General features: G+C 38.0%; 1 protein-coding gene across 1 annotated transcript; it reads left to right on the top strand.

Annotated features, from left to right (window-relative positions):
- Positions 1-4,092: 4,092 nt before the first annotated feature.
- Positions 4,093-10,297, top strand: GCK72_000320 (uncharacterized protein; the record flags this gene model as incomplete). Its single annotated transcript, XM_053722416.1, has 6 exons — positions 4,093-4,213; positions 5,370-5,541; positions 6,995-7,173; positions 7,640-7,797; positions 9,138-9,464; positions 10,208-10,297. 6 exons carry the CDS (start codon positions 4,093-4,095, stop codon positions 10,295-10,297), a joined length of 1,047 nt encoding a protein of 348 aa, XP_053591061.1.
- Positions 10,298-14,786: the final 4,489 nt, after the last annotated feature.

The raw sequence follows: 14,786 nt of genomic DNA, 5'->3' as shown, positions 1-14,786 counted from the left end.
GTGAAATCGAAAAAATATAGTTTTGAAAAATGTGTGATTTTGAGAATTATGAACTAGATTATTCCCGAAACAATCAAATTTGGTATGTGAGAAATTCGGTTTTAAAGATGAGTAATGTCTTGAAATATTTAAAAACAAGGGAAAACTTGGAAACTGAATAGGGAATAGTTGCAACTTTAAAACAAAGCTTTTGATTGGTATTGGCAAGTTTATAATTTGAAAAAAATCACAGGACTCCCAGCTAGTCAAACAATACCAGGAGGCTTCAACTACCTGGTGAGAAGCGTCACGTGAAAGAAAAAAATGTGAGAAAAAAGTAGGAGAATATAAATATTTGTTTAGTTTTTGGAACTTCAATGCTATTTGAGTCAAAATACGTTTGTTTATGAATTATATCAATTTTCAGCATAGAATTTAAGGAGGATTTCGGGTATTTCGGATATTTACAGTACCGCTCAAAAGTATATTAAGTTTTGCCTTTTTAAGTTGAAAAGGTCCGACTTTGAGAGTGTGTCATGGTAATACTGATTGTCCCATCGAGTAGATTTTTAATGGATCATATAGATCAAAAGTAGAACTTCATTTTTGTAGTTGACAACTTTTTTGTACGGACACTCCCTAGAAAGTTGCATATCGACAAAGTAATTTCTCCCTCAAATCGACTATTTTTGAGCTGTCCCCTTGAAATGACCATAACTCTCTAGGGAGTGTCCGTACGATAAAGTTGTCAACTACAAAAATGGAGCTCTACCTTTGATCTGTTCGATCCCATAAAAAATGATTTTGTGGGACAAAAAGTATTACCATGACACAATATCAAAGTTTGGCGTTTCCAACTGAAAAAGCAAAAACTATAAGTACCGTAAAAACTGTATTTGAGGTGCCCCTCAATTTGTAGTGCCCCTCTAATAGTGGTGCCCTCAGACGGACCCTTCCAACAATAGAGTTGCACCCTCTAATTGAGGTGCCCCTCTAATACAGTTGCCCTCCTGCGATTTACAATTTTATCTAATATCATCATTAACTGACTCCGAACTGTTCTCTCTCAATACTATTTCAGCATTTTTGGGGTCAAAACGTAGTCTGCTATAAAAATTCAGAATTTTCTTCGTTTTTAACGTAAAAGTTTGATGAATTCGGCATAAAAAACTAATTAAATCAAACAAATTCAAAAGATAGTTGGGTATTGAGGTCGGGCGAATTCGTCGACGAAAAATTTTTTTCTCCCTCAAATCGACTCTTTTCAGTGTAAAATTGTGCGATTTTTGAGCTGTACTCTTAAAATGACCATAACTCTAGAGAGTGTCCGTACAAAAAAGTTGTCAACTACAAAAATGATCTGTATGATTCATATAAAATCTACTTGATGAGACAATAAGTATAACCATGACACACTCTTAAATTCGGACCTTTTCAACTAAAAAAACGCAAAACTTAATATACTTTTGAGCGGTACTGTATATCAGAGTTGCATGGAATTCCGACTTCCGACTTCCGAGTTCCAACTTCCGGATAAGAAATTTAACTTCCATGCAACTCTGCTGTATATGTTTTTAAATTTGTACAAAAATATGACAATTTTTTGTATGATACAAAAACCCTGTAAAATAATATTATACCCAAATGCTCAAAAGTGGTCAGGGCATAATCATGACCGAACTGTTTTCTGTTGGAAGTTTCTAGGCCAGCGGTCTCTTTTGTCATGAGACTGCTGGCCTAGAAATCCAACACTGAAAATGCTCGGCCAGCACTCAGCGCTTACGGACTAAAAAATCGCGTATTAGGGTTTTCTATTATAAAACATTCTAGAAAATTCCAGACCTACTTTCCCCTCAAAAACCAACAATTTTTACCACAAAATACCATTAAGAAAACGTTACAAAACGTAGAAAAGAGCGGAATAAGAGGGAACGGTGTGTCAAAGTGAGAGAGTGTGTGAGAACGCAAGAGACGCAGAGAAAAAGAGAGAGAAATATTTGCATAATGGAAACACGGGCGGTATGAGTCAACTGGTGGATGGGGGAGGAAGAAACCAAGGACACAACACGGTATGATAACATTCGGAAGGGGGAATGTTGATCTACACTTTTTTATTATTCTGTGTAAACCGTTTTTGATGTTGGTGGTCAGATGCCGCCGACGGCCACGTGGCGCACGGGATCATAAAATTCGAAAAAGTCGTAAAAAAGGGATAGAGAGAAGTGTGGGAACAAGAAAATCAAAAAAAAGTGAGTAAGTGCGCTCTACTGAAATTTCCAGCGAAATTTCAGTAGAGCGCACTTGCAAAAAAGGAAGTATTTTTGACAATTTTCAACTCATTTTTAGTACGAAAAACTGCGTTTTGACTGTTTTTAGCATTGGAGCGAATTTTCATAGCTTTGAAATTCAAAATGCATGTTTTAAAACGGTCGAATTCCGAATAGCGGTTTTTTCATAACATAGAAGCCATTATCTGGTTAACAACACTGAATTTCCATTAAAATTAAAATTTTCAGTGAATTTCAAGTTTAAACTACCGCCAATAAATAATGTACAATGGAGCGCATTTGCATTATTTTGGAAAAGTGAGAAAATTTATGATTTTCAGTTTTTTTTGTCATTTTCGACCAATTTTTGTCCGATTTCTGCCGATTTTTCAGTGATTTTCCTCAAAAATTCATTTTTTTCTTATAGCTTTCTCTATTTATTCTTTTTAAAATGCAAAAAAGTGAAGATTCTGGTTAGAAACAGTTTTTGGCGATTTTCTATCGAAAAACTCGAATTTTATTGTATTTTTAGGCAAAAAAAACCGAATTAAAACTAAAATTTGTCGACAATTTTCACTGAAAACGCCTAATTTTTGAGAAACCGTAAAGATTTTTTGATTTCGGGACATTTACAGTCATTTTCACTAAATAAAACTTTTAAAAGTGGATTTCTTGTTCAAAAAATGGCGGATATTACACAGAAACCGTACTAATCGATATTATATTCTTTTCAGAGCAAAAATGGAAGTTGCAGAATTTTTTGAACACAAAAACAGCGAAATAGCTATTTTCATTTAAAAAAAACGAGTTTTTCGTTATTTTTTTGTTAAAAACTGCTATTTTGTCACTAGAACCATGTTTTTTTCTGCTAAAAAACAGTATATTTCATCAAAAATAGTTTTTTTCAACCAAAAAAGGGTTTTTATAGTTTTTCTGATTTTAAACGTCTAAAATTCCTTCAAACAATATGATTTTCACATTTTCTGCATGGAAAAGTCCGAATTTTATTTCAAAATACACAGAAAATCAAATTTTTCTTTGTTTTTGCACCGAAATCACAATTTTCTTACAAAAATTGCATTTTTCCATGAAAAAAACGGGTTTTTCATGCCAAAATCCGTATATTTATGACAATTTTAGGCGAAAAATGATTTAAAACTCGAATTGATAGACAATTTCGGACTTAACACTCTAAATTTTTGCAAAATTGAAATTTCAGAATTTCGGCGAAAAATCGAGTTTTCTTTTTGTCAAAAATTAATGTTTTTCAACAAGAACATAATTTTTCAGGCACAGAAACTTAGATTTCTGTTTGATTTTGCCTAAAATTGACATTTTCGTTGAAAAAAAACAGCATTTTCATGTCAAAATCCTGAAATTTTCCATTTCAAACCTCGCGGACCGTTTATCCAAATTTTCTATCGAAAAACTTAAATTTTATTAGATTTTTAGGCGAAAAACGGTTAAAACTCAAATTTGTCGACAATTTTCAACTGAGAATCACAATTTTTCTCACAAAAATCGCCCTTTTCGGTGAAAAAAACAGCATTTTCATGCTAAAATCCTCAAATTTCCCATTTCAAACTTCGCGGCGACAAGCTCTTATTGCGGAGTCTGCAAACGCGCCCCACCGCACACGCCTCACGGCTAGAGACCAGGAATCGATCTCTCTTTGGACAACACGCCACTCGTCACCCATTTTTGTTCTTTCACCTCTCGTTTTCACTGTTTTTAACCGTTTTCAGCTGGAAAAGTTGATTTTTTTGTCATTTCATTCGATTTTTACGTTATTTTCACTGCTTTTTTCGCTGAAAATTGGTTTTTTAGGGTATTAGATTGCGAAAAAATGGGCGAGTTCTTGTTCAACATTGACCACGGATATTTGGAGGCGTTGACACGTGGATTGAAGGGAGGGCTCTTGGCTCAATCGGACTACGCCAATTTGGTGCAGTGCGAGACGTTGGAAGGTAAGGGAATTTGGCTCGGAAATTCAAAAAAAAAGTGATTTTTGGTCTTTAAATAAACTTTATTCAAAAATTGATTGTTTTCAATATTTCTTGTACGGTAAGAAAGCTGAAGACGTGAGGATTCAGAATCTGACGCGTTTTTCGCAAAAATTTTAGTTGGAAAATGTGATTTTTCGTTATTAAAAATATTGAAACACTCCGTTGTTTGAGTAAATTGCTATATAGTACAATTAGAGACAAAAAATCCGATTTTCCGACTCTAATTTTGACAGAAACGCGCCGGATTCTGAATCCTCACGTCGTCAGCTATCTAATCATACAATAATTATCGTAAATTACTAATTTTTGAGTAACTTATCACATAATTCATTAAGAGACCAAAAATCTCGATTATTGAAACACTCCGATGTTTATCACCAGCATCGAGACTGTTTTAGCCAAGGAAATCCGATAAACACTTGAAAAAATGAGGAATTTCACGAGAATTTTCTGCAGTGACCGTCAGAATTCAAATGAAAAAAGAAGTGATTTTAGACCCAGAAAATCTACGAAAATTGACCATTCTGAATCTGTATTCAAGGTTTGCCGCGCATTCAAAATGAGTTTTGATGATAGATAACATTTGAAAAGAAATTCAAGATGAGCCCAGGGTTATCAGTGCAGCCGCGCTCTATTGACGGCACGCGTCTTACAACCGCGCTCTACCGAAACTGAAGAAAAGAATGTGCGAAATGGAGAGACTCAGAGAAAAAGAGACATTTTTCAAGGGAATTTCGGTGGAGCGCAGTTGCAAGAACTGTGCCCCGAGCTAATATATATGAATTCAAATGTTCACCGTGACGCAAAAACAGGGATGTGCCTATGGATGCGCTTTGGGCGCTGAAAGGATTCAAAATGGGCGAAAATGCGACGAGAGAGAGTGTGTAAAATCGAGAGAATGTGTCGGCGTCTCTCCAATTCGCACACTCTCTCTCGCCGCATTTTCGAATTTCTTGAAAAAATGCGAGGCGCTCAACGCCTCCCGGGCACATAACTGCGCAAAAAGTACCATTCTTGTCAATAGAGCGCGGCTGCATTGGCCTCATCGTGAAGATTAAAAAAACCGCAGTGTCAGTTTTATCCAGACGGCTTTCATATCATTTTCTGACATTTCCAGACCTGAAACTCCACATCCAATCGACGGACTACGGAAACTTTTTGGCCAACGAGCCGGGAGCGATCACCGTTCAAGTCATCGATGAGAAGCTTAAGGAGAAGCTGGTCACCGAGTTCACTCATCTCCGTAATAATGCTCTCGAGCCTCTTGCCACTTTCTTGGATTATATCACGTATGTGTAAAGATGATAAAGGAAATTACATGCTTGCAAACCGGGCCGGCCCGGAACTCGTTTCAAAATGAATATTATGAGCTGAAAAATATACCAAAATGTAGATCTCACAAGGGAAGTCTTTGGAGACGCCACTTTCAAACGTTCTATAAATTTGGTCATAGGTACATTCGACTACGCAGATTCCATTTCTGCAGTCAAAATCTGCTAAATGTCTCTGTGAGCCGAGTTATCAGCTCTCAAACTTTTCATATGGTTAAGGTTTTTCACACGGAACTCCAAATCGGCGAATAGTGAACGCAAAAGTGTTCACCTTTTTTCAACGTACGAGTGGTTCAGTGGTAGGGGGTCGGAGTAGGGGAAGTAAGGCCATGGTTCGGCCTCGGCCCTCTTTTTTTCTTTTTGCTAATTTTTATTTTATCGCTTTTTTTTATGTGTATAAGAGTTTTACGGCGAGAGTGATTACATCATTTTCAAAAAGTATAGAAAACACATTATCAGTAGCAAAGATGCCAGTTTAATGTTGTCTCCAGGGATGACGAATATCATACGAAAGTTTACAGAGATAGTTTCCATATTATTTGAAAAATCCTCACAAAGTTCACTGCAGTTACTTATGAAGTGAGAGAACGATAAAATAAAAAAGCAAAAAAGAAAAAAGAGGGTCGGGGCCGAACCATGGCCTTACTTCCCCCTACACCGACCCCTACTACTGAACCACTCGTACGTTGAAAAAAAGTGAACAGGTTTGCGTTCACTATTCGCCGATTTGGAGTTCCGTGTGAAAAACCTTAACCATATGAAAAGTTTGAGAGCTGATAACTCGGCTCACAGAACCATTTAGCAGATTTTGACTGCAGAAATGGAATCTGCGTAGTCGAATGTACCTATGACTAAATTTATAGAACGTTTGAAAGTGGCGCCTCCAAAGACTTCCCTTGTCAGCGAGTTCTATGTTCGTGACCTAATACGGGTCGGATGGCTATTCGCTAATGTGCCGCGGGCCGTGAAAACGGCCAAAAAAGCCTTTCTAGCCCGGCCCGCGGCACATTTGTGAATAGGCATCCGGCACCGTTGTAGATCACGGACATAGAACTCGCCGAGATCTACATTTTGATATATTTTCAACTCATAATACGAGAGACTCCGCCCACTTCTAAAAGAATGCGTGTGAGGATTGCAGAAATAGGCGGAGTAAAGCCAATTGGTTTGTGAGCCAAAGCGCGGTAAACTTGCGAAAATGGGCGGAGTCTATGCAAGCTCCGCCCACTTTGCCTTAAATACTGCCCGGTAGCAGGATTCTCCAGCTAGCTCTGCACATGAGAACTGTGCGACAAACTTGCAAATGTGGGCGGAGCCTCAGGATTTTGGTTTCTTAGCTCCGCCCACTTTCCCCCCAAACTCCGCCTCCCGAAGCTCCGCCCCCCCTATCCCTATCCATATCCATTTCCAGTTACTCGTACATGATCGACAACATCATTCTGTTGATCACCGGAACTCTTCACCAACGTCCAATCAGTGAGCTCATCAACAAGTGTCATCCACTCGGATCGTTCGAACAAATGGAGGCAATCCATATCGCGTCGACACCCGCCGAGCTCTACAACGCCGTTCTTGTCGACACACCATTGGGTTAGTGGATGGCGTGACGTTGGCGCGAAAATGAGACATTTTGGAGGTTTTGGCGTGTCTTTGACGCGGTTTCAGCCCTAAAAACTGCAAATTTCGCATTTTTATCAGATTCTGGCGTGCCGTCGACGCGATTTCAACTCCAAAAACTCCAAATTTTCGGGTTTTTCCTAGAATCTGGCGTGCCTGTGACGCGGTTCCAGCTCTGGGAACCCCCAAATTTCGTGTTTTTTGAAGAATCTGGCGCACCTTTGACGCGTTTTCAGCTCTAAGAAGCCCAAACTTTCGCGTTTTTCTCTCTCAATCTGGCGTGCCTTTGACACGGTTTCAGCTCCGAAAAACTCCAGATTTTCGCGTTTCTCTTAGAATCTGGCGTGTCCTTGACCCGGTTTAAGCTCTAAAAACTTCGAAATTTCGCATTTTTTCGAATCTGGCGTGCCTTTGACGCTATAACTCCCTGGTTTTGCAGCCAACTACTTTGTCGACTGCATCAACGAGCAAGATTTGGACGAGATGAATGTTGAAGTCATCCGTAACACTCTCTACAAGGCCTACATTGAGGATTTCTACAAGTTTTGCGCTGGACTCGGCGGAAAGACCGCTGAAGTCATGTGCGACATTTTGGCTGTAAGTTTGATCACGAAAATGGCTGGAAATGACTGAAAATCGGGAATTTTCGATGGTTTTTACTCATTTTTTTGAGAAAATTGAGCAATTTTTGCAAAAAACATCTGTTTTTACCGGGAAAAATGAGGTTTTTCGAAAAATTTGAAACTGTCTTGTCCACGAGAACTACACTGAAAATATTTCGCCAGGTTCTCAAAAATTCCAGAGTCAGCGATCTTCAGATATTATCGCAATCGGTATGAAAGACAATCGTGGCCTAGGATCCGACAACTCGGCCATCGTGATATCTCACCACGAAAATGACGTTTTTTGACACAAATTTTGAATTTTGTTGAATTTTTTGGTTTTTAAGCTATTTATCAAACAAAAAATAGCTTGAAAATCGAAAAATTTCAAAAAAAAATGCAAAATTTGTGTCAAAAACGTCATTTTCGTGGTGCGATATCATGATGGCGGAGTTGTCGCATCCTAGGCCACGACTTCTTTTTGTACAGATTTTGATAATAGTCTTGTCCACGAGGACTACACGAACATGGCTTGAACTGGAAATTTTGAAATTTGCAGTTCGAAGTCACCTTCGTGTAGTCCTCGTGGACAAGAAATACCGATTTTCAGGATTTCTAGCGGTTTTTGCAGGAATGTACTCCTCGTGGACAAGAGGACAGGTGACTTCGAACTGCAAATTCCAAAATTTCCAGTTTAAGCCATGTTCGTGTAGTCCTCGTGGACAAGACTATTATCAAAATCTGTACAAAAAGAAGTCGTGGCCTAGGATGCGACAACTCCGCCATCATGATATCGCACCACGAAAATGACGTTTTTGACACAAATTTTGAATTTTTTTTTGAAATTTTTCGATTTTCAAGCTATTTTTTGTTTGATAAATAGCTTAAAAACCAAAAAATTCAACAAAATTCAAAATTTGTGTCAAAAAACGTCATTTTCGTGGTGAGATATCACGATGGCCGAGTTGTCGGATCCTAGGCCACGATTGTCTTTCATACCGATTGCGATAATATCTGAAAATCGCTGTCTCTGGAATTTTTGAGAACCCAGCGAAATCTTGAAAATGGCGATTTTTAAACTGATTTTCAGCACTTTTCAGCGAAAATATGTAGTGTTTTACGTGTAGTCCTTGTGGACAAGACAGCTTCAAAGCTTTAAAACTTGAAAATCGGTATTTCTTGTCGTCCACGAGGACTACACGGCTTAAACTTTCTGATTTTGAAATTTTGCAGTTCGAAGCCATGTTCGTGTAGTCCTCGTGAACAAGACAGCTCCAGAAATTTAGAAAACTTGTCCACGAGGACTACAAAAAAGCAATTTTGAAATTCTTGCAGTTCGAAGCGGATCGTCGTTCGATCATCATCACCATCAACTCATTTGACACCGAGTTGAGCAAAGACGATCGTCAAAAGTTGTATCCACGTTGCGGAAAACTGTATCCGGACGGACTGAACTCGTTGTCACGTGCCGATGATTACGATCAAGTGAAACAAGTTTGCGAGTATTACGCCGACTATAAGCCACTATTCGAAGGATCTGGAAATGGGCCAGGAGAGAAGACTTTGGAGGATAAATTCTTTGAACACGAGGTGAAACTCAATGTTCACTCGTATCTTCATCAGTTCCATTTCGGAGTCTTCTACGCGTTCATTAAGCTCAAGGTTTGTACTCTGAAAACTGGACTGAAATATTCAAGATCCCGGTACTGAAAATCGTCTCAAAATATTTCAAAAAATATTTTTCTTTTTTTTTAGATTCCGATATTTCAGAAAATTCAAAGAAACTTTTATTATTGTCGCAGATTCTGAAAATCGCTTCAATTCCCGTTCTCCTGACTCAAAATGAGCTTTTTATGTGGAAGAGTTTTTCCGCGCGGTCGTGTAGTCCTCTCGGACAAGACAAAATTTTTGGCTCAATTCCTCGTTTTCTCATCTTTTCTAGCAAATTTCCGTGGTTTTTAAAAATTTATATCGAGAAAAATAGAAAAAAACACGGAATTTAATGGAAAAAGTGACAAAACGAGGAATTGGGCCCAAATCTTGTCCGAGAGGACTACACGGCCGCGAGGAAAAACTCTTCCACCAAAGCTCATTGTCAGGAGAACGGTTAATGAAGCGATTTTTAGCATTTGCGTCAATAATGAAATTTTCTGCGAGATTTCTGACGTATCGGAATCTGAATTTAAAAAAAGTGACTTACGTCCTCTTTTAACTAGAAAAATGATGGTTTTGAATGATTTTCCTGAAAAAAGACGATTTTCTCACTCAATATTAGTCTAAACTTCAAAGTTTTGCGTTTCGAACCTCTAATTTTTCCGAAAAACATGTTTCCTAGGAAAAATTCACCCCAAAAACCTCAAAAATGACCCATTTTCCTCATTAAAACTCAATTTTTCATTTTCTAGGAACAAGAAATGCGTAACATCATCTGGATTGCCGAATGCATCTCGCAACGACACCGCACCAAGATTGACAACTACATTCCGATTCTGTAAATCACCCGATGGCTCCCCCCGTAAAACGACACACACACACGCACACAATCCGATTGCTTCATATAAAAATTTTTGTAAAATTTCACAAATCCCAAAAAAAAATTTCAATTTTTTCCCGCTTTTTCTATCTTTTCCCCACTATCTAGTTTCCTGTGCGATTGTGATTCATTATCATTCCAGACTCCGCCCACCCAAATAGTCAATATGTTATATTATGTATGTAGAGATTCTTTAGACGTCTTTGGCTGTCTGACTTACATTATGTCCCCGTTTTTTATCCTAATTTCCCTTCTTTTTTTCAGTAAATTTCTGTTTTCAGCGTTATGACAGAGTTCGTGACAAACGCGCTCTAGCGAACAGTTCGAAATTACATTCATTATGTAGATCAAAACCAGATCTTCATTTTTGTAGTTGACAACTTTTTCATAGCTCCGCCCACTTTCGAGTTATGCGCCTTTAAAGATTGAGAGGCGAGAGAGCGTTCCCTTGCTTCAAGGGCGCCCGTCTTTAAAGACGCATATCTCGAAAGTGGGCGGAGCTATCAAAAAGTGGGCAACTACAAAAATTAAGATCCAGATTTGATCTACAAAATGAATGTAGTTTCGGGGGCGTTAAACACATAAGTTAACATGTCACTCGCATGCAAAAATCACCAATTTTCAGTATTTTTTGCGTGAAAAACCCTTTTTTTTCGCCCAATTTTCACAATCTATATACCAAAATGCTCCTTACAAAAAGAAAAAAATAATGAGACTTGGTGGGAATTGAACCCCGGATGTGTAGATTACTGGTCAGACTCCTTACCAAGTAGACTATGGGAGGTGGAAGTGGCGGCGAGAGGTGAAGGTGGTGATAAGGGTGGTGGTGGCGAGACAGTCTCGCCGCCACCGCCACCACCCTTATCATAACCCTCGCCGCGGCGCCTCGACCTTCGCCATCGTGGTGTACCTGGTAGGGAGACGGGCCGCCAAAAATGTATCGGGGGTTCGATTCCCACCGAGTCCTATTATTTTTTGCTTTTTTCGTAGATCACTATAGTAGGTCACTTTTCGATTTTCGAACATCAGAAACTTGTTTTTTCGAAATACACCCAACATAATTTGCATCATTCTTATACATACGTTGCCACTGCTCCAATCATGATTTTTTTGCACTAATATCAAAAAGTGTGCAATTTGAAAAAGACGCGCATTTTATGAGCGTACACCTTCAACAAAAAGTTTTTCCAAAAAAATTCCATTTATCGAGCGTTTGACCCCATAAACCCCCAAAAAACTAGGATTGAAGGTCAGAACTACCCAAAATGGCTCCGCTGGGACTAACATCATCTGGATTGCCTCGGAACGACACCAAGATTGACAACTACATTCCGATTCTGTAAAAGTTTGCTCCCGACTTGTCCACGAGGAGTACAATTTCTGAATTTTCCTATTCAAAAAACGCCGAATGTCCTACATCTTCCTCTTTCTATTGTTGCCAGGTTTTCGGACGACACCTAATTAGTGAAATGTTCCGAAGAAGAGGTGGGGGGACACCCGACCAGCTGCTTCGTGAGACAAGAGACAACGGGCGGCTCAAGGTTATTTGAAACCTCTTTTTGCGCGGGTTTACTAAATTTCTGGCGGGATTTTCATGTTTTATCCTTTTTGACAAGATTTTTAGGTTTTAATCAAAAAAAGTTTTTAAAAATCCGCTGGAATTTTATCCGCGCTGCGTTAAGCTCCGCCCACGATCCTTTGCCGCACTTGCGTTTTTTTAAAATCTCGTTGGACCTTTCATAGTAACCATAAAATCCCTGGAAAAAAACAACAAAAAAGAAACTTAACATAAATTGAAAAAAATTGCAAATTTTATTTCAAAAAATTCAGAATTTTTCGCTGTTTTTAATGGTATTTTTTTAATCTAATATATCCGTATTTACAGAAAGTTACAGGCGTTTTACGGTTCTGGTGTCGGTGGCCTAGAAATCTGGAAATGTGAAACTCGGCCGCCGGACGCAGAAGGCAAAAATGCGCGTAACTTTATTCAATGCGAGTTTTAGACAGTGAAAATACCACCGTTAGAATCAGCAAAGAATTTCGCGTTTTTCGGTATAAAATTTGACAAAAAATCAAAAAAATTTATTTTGCAACTTTTTGTATATCTTTGTAAGTTTAAGTTAAATTTAGGTTTTCAAGCCAAAAAATAATTAAAATAGCAAAGAAAGCAAAGTTTTATAGTACAATAAAGATATGAATCATTCTCCTCACTTCTAGGGTGACAATCCAATAAAACGATGCAGTTGTTTACACTGAAAATACGTTTTTTTTCCTCAAAAAATTGCAAAAATATAATGTTTTCCTGTTTCCAATTCAAAATTTCACCGATTTTTGCGATTTCCACCTAAAAAAGGAACAACAATTAAATCAACGGGAAACTACTACCCCCCTCTCTTCCCCCGTCGTCGTAAAAAAGGGTATTCGACCTCACCGAAACATTTTTCGAACATTCCTTTCTTTCTCTTACATTTCTCCATTTTAGCTGCTTTTTTTCGAGAATTCCATGTATTCTCCTCAGAACTTGAAATTGTGCTTGTTTTTGGGATGGAGCCGTAGTTAAACTGTAAGTAAGACTCTAGGTCGGGAGTTCAAAAATATCAGTTTTAGAATTATTCTGGCTACATTATCTACCCAGTCAATGCAAAAAATCCTAGTTTCAGATATTTCTTCAGGTCGAAATCACAATTTTCATTTTTGATTTCGTAGATATCTTTCAATTTTTCTTATTTCTCAACCAGAGTTGAGCGGAATGCGATTTTTGAAATGGCGGAAGGTGGAAAGCAGAAAGCGGAATGAAAAAATTGGCAAAATGTTACCTTATTTTGTTGTAAAAAGCTTTTTAAAATATCAGTAAGTTCAGGTAGGCGAACAAATTTTTCAAGCTGATTTCATTCTAGGCGGAAGGCGGAAAAAATATACATTTCTAATGGACGGGTTCCGAATTTGGCTCATTAGATTTCGAGAAATCTATCAAGTTTCGAAAAATTTTGTGATTTTTTGTTCACAACAATTCTAAACGTGAAATTTTCTTGTTGCACAGGGTCTCGGGATGAGTAGTGAAAATAAACGCGCTCCGCTGAAATCAGCTAAAATTTTAGCGCGAAATTCGAAATAAATTTTTTATTTAAAAATTTTATTTATTTTTTTAATAGAATTGATCTTGAAAAGACGCGCGACCGTCGAAAAACTGGCCAAAAATGCGGGAAAACTGGCATAAATCGGCTCAAAGATTGGTCGATTAGGCTGCGTATCAAAATGCCACAGTGAAACAGCGAATTGTAAAAATTAAAATTTGAATTTGCCGCCAATGTCTAGTGGAGCGCGTTCGATTTTACTACTCACCCCTAGACCCTGTGTTGTTGTAGACCTGCAAATTTCTCAAAAAATGTTTTTTGTGAGAGTAGATCAAAAATTTCCTTGCAGTTCCTTTTCGGAGACTGGGAGACCGGGGGGTGTCACATTTTAACCTTTTCCAGTACCGGCATATTGTTTTCATATGATTCATATTTTTTCTAAAAACTACATGAAATTTGCTACATTTATGTGAAAAGCTTATTTTCTAACACCGGGGAAAAAATTTGAAAGTTTCTCAAATTTAATACTCCAAAAACTAGTTCACGTCTCAGAAAAACACTTTAAAAATTGAGAAAAAATCTCAAAATCAGTGAAAAAATGGCAAAAACGATCTTATTTAAAGCTTTTTCGAATTTTTCTGGTTATAGCTACTAAAAAATATGTTTTGAGTCGTGTACTCCTCGTGGACGAGTCAATTTTTGGTTTTTTGAAAATTTGGACAGTTTTACGTCAGAAAAACGCAATCTTCTTTTTTGGAAAATCTGAGTATTTTCACAAATTACAAAGCTTCAGTGAACGCGTTACATTGAGAATTCTTTTTCAAAAAATAACCGTATTCTCCCCAACAATACACCCACCTCTTTCAGTCCCCCCTGCCTATGACTATAAAAGCGTGTGTTTGTGTTGTTGTTGTCAAGGTGTGTACGTACTACACACGGAGGTGTTCCCCCCTCTTTTCTCATACATAGTAGTTCCATATACACATGTCAGCTGCCCCCCCCCCCCCCTCCTTTCATTTTCAAAACTCAGCCCTTCCGAATTTAGTGAAAAGGTACGGAGGGATTAGTAGCTGCCATTTGGCTTTTCCATGTTCCCCTCTTTGGTAAAGGTACGCCCAAATTTCATGTTCCTAGGTCAAAACATAGTTTTCTTTGCTGCTAAAATTGCGTATTTCCATACTTGAAAATTTACGGCCCGGTAGGGAATTTTCAAGGCCCGGCCCGGCCCGAAGGCCCAGGTTCAAAAAAAGGTACCTAAATTTTACCAAATTTTACATTAAAAATTTCAATTGTTTGATGCATAACTAGCTTTTGATTGAATTCTGAAGTATAGTCAAAACTCGACATTTTTGGGAAAAAATTCAAAAAAATTCAACT

Source organism: Caenorhabditis remanei, chromosome I (genome assembly GCF_010183535.1).
Source record: "Caenorhabditis remanei strain PX506 chromosome I, whole genome shotgun sequence".
Lineage (NCBI taxonomy): Eukaryota > Metazoa > Nematoda > Chromadorea > Rhabditida > Rhabditidae > Caenorhabditis > Caenorhabditis remanei.
Note: the sequence above shows the minus strand (reverse complement) of the source record. Positions and strands in the feature narration are given on the sequence as shown.